General features: G+C 36.6%; 1 protein-coding gene across 1 annotated transcript in view; it reads left to right on the forward strand.

Moving 5' to 3' along the window:
• Positions 1-5,950, forward strand: part of LOC110454030 (bifunctional D-cysteine desulfhydrase/1-aminocyclopropane-1-carboxylate deaminase, mitochondrial-like) — a 43,767-nt gene that overhangs the window by 14,616 nt on the left and 23,201 nt on the right. Inside the window, exons 2-3 of the mRNA XM_021503347.1 lie at positions 1,089-1,202; positions 1,463-1,621. Of these exons, the coding sequence (XP_021359022.1) occupies positions 1,173-1,202; positions 1,463-1,621 (189 nt within the window). The 5' untranslated portion in view covers positions 1,089-1,172. The remainder of the gene's footprint in view (positions 1-1,088; positions 1,203-1,462; positions 1,622-5,950) is intronic.

Genomic DNA, 5,950 nt, shown 5'->3' on the forward strand with positions numbered 1-5,950 from the left:
TATTTTGTTACACTGAGTATTTTGTTACACTGTGTATTTGTTACACCGAGTATTTTGTTACACTGGATATTTTGTTACACAGAGTATTTTGTTACACTGTGTATTTGTTACACCGAGTATTTTGTTACACTGTGTATTTGTAACACTTCGTATTTTGTTACACGGTGTATTTGTTACACTGAGTATTTTGTTACACTGTGTATTTGTAACACTTCGTATTTTGTTACACTTCGTATTTGTTACACTTGGTATTTTGTTACACTGGGTATTTTGTTACACCAAGTATTTTGCTACCCCGAGTATTTTGTTACACTTCGTATTTTGTTACACTGGGTATTTTGTTACACTGAGTATTTTGTAACACTGGATATATATTTTGTTACACTGGGTATTTTGTTACTCTGGGTATTTTGTTACACTGTGTATTTGTTACACTTCGTATTTTGTTACACTGTGTATTTGTTACACTGAGTATTTGTTACACTGAGTATTTATTACACTGAATATTTTGTTACACAGAGTATTTTGTTACACTGAGTATTTTGTAACACTGGATATATATTTTGTTACACTGGGTATTTTGTTACACTGAGTATTTTGTTACACTGAGTATTTTGTAACACTGGATAGATATTTTGTTACACTGAGTATTTTGTTACACTGTGTATTTGTTTCACCGAGTATTTTGTTACACTGTGTATTTGTAACACTTCGTATTTTGTTACACGGTGTATTTGTTACACTTGGTATTTTGTTACACTGGGTATTTTGTTACACCGAGTATTTTGTTACACCGAGTATTTTGTTACACCGAGTATTTTGTTACACTGTGTATTTGTTACACTTAGTATTTTGTTACACTGTGTATTTGTAACACTTCGTATTTTGTTACACTTCGTATTTGTTACACTTGGTATTTTGTTACACTTGGTATTTTGTTACACCGAGTATTTTGTTACACCGAGTATTATTTTGATACACCGAGTATTTTGTTACACCGAGTACTTTGTTACACCGAGTACTTTGTTACACCGAGTATTTTGTTAATTTTATTCTAAAAAGCGTACAATAGTTCACTATTGATGCAGCTTGCCAATCCGGGAACTCCAATACATCGATGGGTTCTGCCTGGTACGCCAAAGGGATACGAGGTGTCAATCAAACGTGACGACATGACAGGCTGCACGCTCTCTGGGAATAAGGTAACATTTACTGTCATTCAGCAAACATGGTTAATCTCTCTATGCTTTAGGGAAAACGATCGGTGTTTTTTTTATGTTTATAAGAGGATGTTGAACGAATCCTGTTCATGTAGCATGCATTCACATGTAAACATATATCGATTACTCGTGGCAATGTTCTTGATGTACAACGTGGTATTATTGCATGACTAAGAATATGTTCTATTTTAAGTTATCGGGAGACAATACTTACCTTACCTATATGAACTTATTTTCTAAAGGTACGAAAACTTGAATTTCTAATGGCCGAGGCTTTAACCCGAAAATGTAGTCACGTGATCACGTGCGGAGATGTTCATTCGAATCATTGTCGCGCGACAGCCGTGGCGGCCCGTCAACTAGGACTCAAACCTCATTTACTACTAAGGACAGATTTACAGGTAGGTTATTATCTGTAATTTACCGATGGAAGTTTCTCTTTCCATGTTTTCTCTGCACCCCTGGTCATAGCAAAATTGATGGCACAGGGCTAGCTATGATTAGTCTCAAGTACAAAAAACTGAACAATTATTAGCCTTAAAGATTACAGAGGAGCAATTTACAGTCAGTAGACGCGAGCCTTTTTTGATGTCCATCACAGGATCAAATTAGTCTTGCTCTTGACTTCTGATTTTGCTTCGACATATTCCAGGGGTGCAGACTGCGTAAGTGACCGTAGCCCCCGGTGTATCGAGGATGCCCTACCACATGTCCTAGAAAGGACTATACGTCAGCACGGAATCGGTGACGTTAGTCCTTTCTTTTTTCGCTTCCTTTCTCTTTCTTTTAAGGCGGTGTCTCCCTAGGTTCCCGTCTTCACATGAATCCGAAACAACTAAACGTTATATTTATCAATCATCATCGTCTTGGCTTATAATAGCTATGCACGAACAATGATAAACAAACAACTTGAACCAATTTATAGTTTAGTCTTTTCCACTCACAAAAACCACGTACAAAGAAGACATGTAATGATAATCTGTGATTTACAATTCTTATAAGAAGTATTTATAAAACGCAAACCAGTTTTAAATGGGCAAGGGCGTTACCTTAAATTGTATGTGGATATTTGGCATATCTAGGTGCATTACATTTGATTCCTCTCTCAACAAACCAAATCTTGATGAAGACAACATACATTGATTAAGATTAAGATTTTTTGGTTTCCTCTTAGTATCAATAATTAGGATCATGGTACAAATATTTCATTTAAGGCAACTCTCTCGAGCATTGGTTATATTCACATATTCACCTATATATATTTATATAAGCTTTGAACATTAACAGAACGGTCATCATTATAATTTATTCTAATAATAAGTATTTTAATTATGTAATCAACATACATTAAAAATGCTAGAAGTCCTGCTTTGACACTTTCAGATAAACCTATGGCAATTTTAATGTATATTGGTTTCTATGATTAAAAGATTGATAAGGAACTCTTTAAAACGTTCTCCAAATAGTTATACATAATATATTTTTAGTTATTGATCTGACAGCTATTGTTTGTTTTTATCTTTTTGTCAAAAGATGTCCTGTTCTTTCTCTATCAACCTCTGCACCTTTTACTGGGTGAACACAATTAATTGACAAGCCATCAGTAAAAATATTTAAACAATTCAATGAAAGCAAAACCATCTCTTTTGTATTTCGGACGATATAGATAATCCTTTTATATCAAAAAGGTTTTATTCTTACCCAGGTTGCAAAATCAAGTACAAACTCACAAAAAAGAGCTTGTGTGAAATTATCGACCTGTCAGGGATTCGAAAATTTGTATTCTAAGGGTGTCGTGAACCTTTTGGAATCGACGAAAAGTTTTCCGCCTGTACTTCAACCATAAATATATGAAGGGGTTTTTGATTAGAAAAACACCATTGTTCTCCTCTCTTACCTTAAACTATATAAAGAGTGTGGTATTTTATCATTTGTTTCCCATCCATTGCGTGAGGCTTCGGGACAGAGCGGTAGTTACTATGTAATTGAGGCGAATGTACAACAAGCAATATTGTCATAACTTGATGGATTTTGCGGAAAGTCGCATATTTTTGGCGATTCTTAACAACCAAGGATGAGTTCACAAGATCACCAAGAGCTCACAATCATTTCTTGGAGCTGTATCCGCTTCCTTTATGTTAACTTAGTCCATGCCTTGAAACACTGGGTCTTTTGATCGAAACCTGGGCTAGTATACATGACAGCGTTCTCGTGCTTAAGCTTGGATTCTGTGTTCAAGCCGAATTTCTTGTTCCTGCTATAAATTAATAAGAAAAGCTTATTTTGTCAAAGATTTGGGAAAACATTGAAGAGACTTAATGCAGAAAATTGTTTCTATTGTTTTATTTGACTTTTTTATTGTTTGACATGATTTAAGCGAGTGACAAGAAAGTTGGTTTGCGCACAGAATTCACGCTTGAGCACAAGAATACTGGCCCTGATAGCCAACTAGCAATCAAACTTTTAGTCTGGTGGCTGATAACGGTCATCTCGTGCTGTCGTATTGTCGCGTTGTCGCAGTAAAATACACGACAACGCGACATTTTATTTGATGAAGTGATGTGGATATGGGGTGGGGTTGCTAAGGAAGTCCGCCATCTTGGATCCAAGATGGCGCCTTAGCAACCACATGAACCTACGGCCCCATATCTACATCACTTCATCATGTGGGTTTTTCTGCGTGTGACGTCATCAATTTTCGTGTTAACGACTGAGTGGGCTTTTTTGCGTGTGACGTCATCAATTTTAGTGTTAACGACTGAATTATCTCCCCTGGATATCTATATTAAATACTTCCCTTCTGGGTTTTAGGTATGCACGGTAATAGGACTACACTCGAGCGCTGGGCCCTATGAGAAAGAAGAAGAAGAATGAAACAGAATACATTTCACTGTACATATACTCAATAAAATATTAGTAGACACTCTCTCGGTTCTTCTGGTTTTTCCTGCTGTTACTCTGCTTTCTGTAGACTGTTTGCAATCATGTCACAGTGAAGACGAAGGACTCTGTTTCTCACAATAATGCGTTATTTACAATATAAATAAAATTCACGGCATATTTACGGTGTTTTCGAGTGTGGTATTAAATCGAGATGAACTTTCTTTTCGTGTAGGAAGTGAGTGTGTCGGTGCTGTAGCAGAAAGTGCAAGTCGATATGCGGTTTTTTTCTTCTAGATGTTTTGGGTTTCAATGTGGCTGATACTTTTACTTCCTTAAATCTGATTGGTCGAATTCTGATTGAGGGCGCATGGTCGCGGGTTCGATGCGCGCCGTTGTCATTTTTATTTTATTTTTTATTTTATTTTTTATTTTATTTTTTGTATAGAATCCTTCTTGATTTTTTCTAAGAAGTTTGAAACTAAGGTTATTTTAATAATAGATAGATAAATCGATCAATGTGAAAGAACGTATTTCGAGACTAAATTAAAACAAGTACGAAATATTTTTTTGATGTAAAAATATGCAGATACTGCTGATTCTGTATTGTATGTTGTCCACTATTTGTACACATTTGTCCCCTATTTGTCACCTATTTGTACACACTTGTCCACTATTTGCCCCTTTTTGTCTCTAGTTGTCCCCTAGTTGTCCTCTATTTGTCCCTATTTGTCCCCTATTTGTCCCTAGTTGTCCCTATTTGTCCCCTATTTGTCAACTATTTGTCCACTATTTGTCCCTATTTGTCCCCTATTTGTCCCCTATTGTCCCCTATTGTCCCCTATTTGTCCCTATTTGTCCCTAGTTGTCACCTAGTTGTCCCTATTTGACCCCTATTTGTCCACTATTTGTCCACTATTAGACCCTAGTTGTCCCTAGTTGTCCTCGTTCGTCATAAGTCTCAAAGTTTGACAGTATTTTGCTAATCGAGCTAAGGCATTCAACAAAGCAATCAATATGTGGCTACGGGTCCCCCGGGTTTTTTCCCCGTATTATCCGATCATAGTCGGGGGTATCATCAGTGCCCAACTGACTCATTGTTGCCCGCTTTAAATTTTTTTTAATTGATTGTTTTTTTAATTTTTTGTTTTGTTTTTTGTTTTCTTTTGTTTTTGTTTTTTTTCTTCTTTTTATTTGATACATTGATTGATTATAATTTACATAAGCAACCCCCCAGCCATCCCATGGATTTATTGGCAAACGAAGACATCACGAAACGATCGTTCTTACGAAGTCGTCTACGAAATACGTGTTGGCATGAAAGTCTTTTTTTAATAAGGACGTTATGTCGGACATCGTTTTTCCTTTACATCTCTGAACTATGTAGAAAATGCAATGTTGCCCGCACACTAACGAGTGGAGGTGTTGTACTCTAACGTCGTTGTACGTCCAACTTCGACACTGTCTGTCCATGAAATTAGTGAATACTTTGTTCGTCGGCGGAAATCCGAAGGGATCGTAATATTCTCCGTGGCCTTCACCGTCTATGTGCACCGCAATCCAGTGTTCACCCTCAAGTGTATCGGGATCTGTGTTACACACGAGTGCACACGGCACGTTTAATCGTCTCGGTAATCTGTTTCTGGCGTACACGCCTTTGAAATGAGGACAGTTTTTGTTCAAGATGGAATCTATTTGAATGGTATTCATCATGCGCTGTAATCGAATAAAATCTGTCTGTTACGGTCGATTTCTATGATGTTGTCAAACTCTGCATACACTATGACGTTGATCGTCGCTGTTAAAATCTCGTTGAAATGAAGGTGTAGACTCATGTTTCCGCTTTTTAT

The sequence above is a fragment of the Mizuhopecten yessoensis genome, unplaced genomic scaffold (genome assembly GCF_002113885.1).
Source record: "Mizuhopecten yessoensis strain PY_sf001 unplaced genomic scaffold, ASM211388v2 scaffold7635, whole genome shotgun sequence".
NCBI classification, from domain to species: Eukaryota; Metazoa; Mollusca; class Bivalvia; order Pectinida; family Pectinidae; genus Mizuhopecten; species Mizuhopecten yessoensis.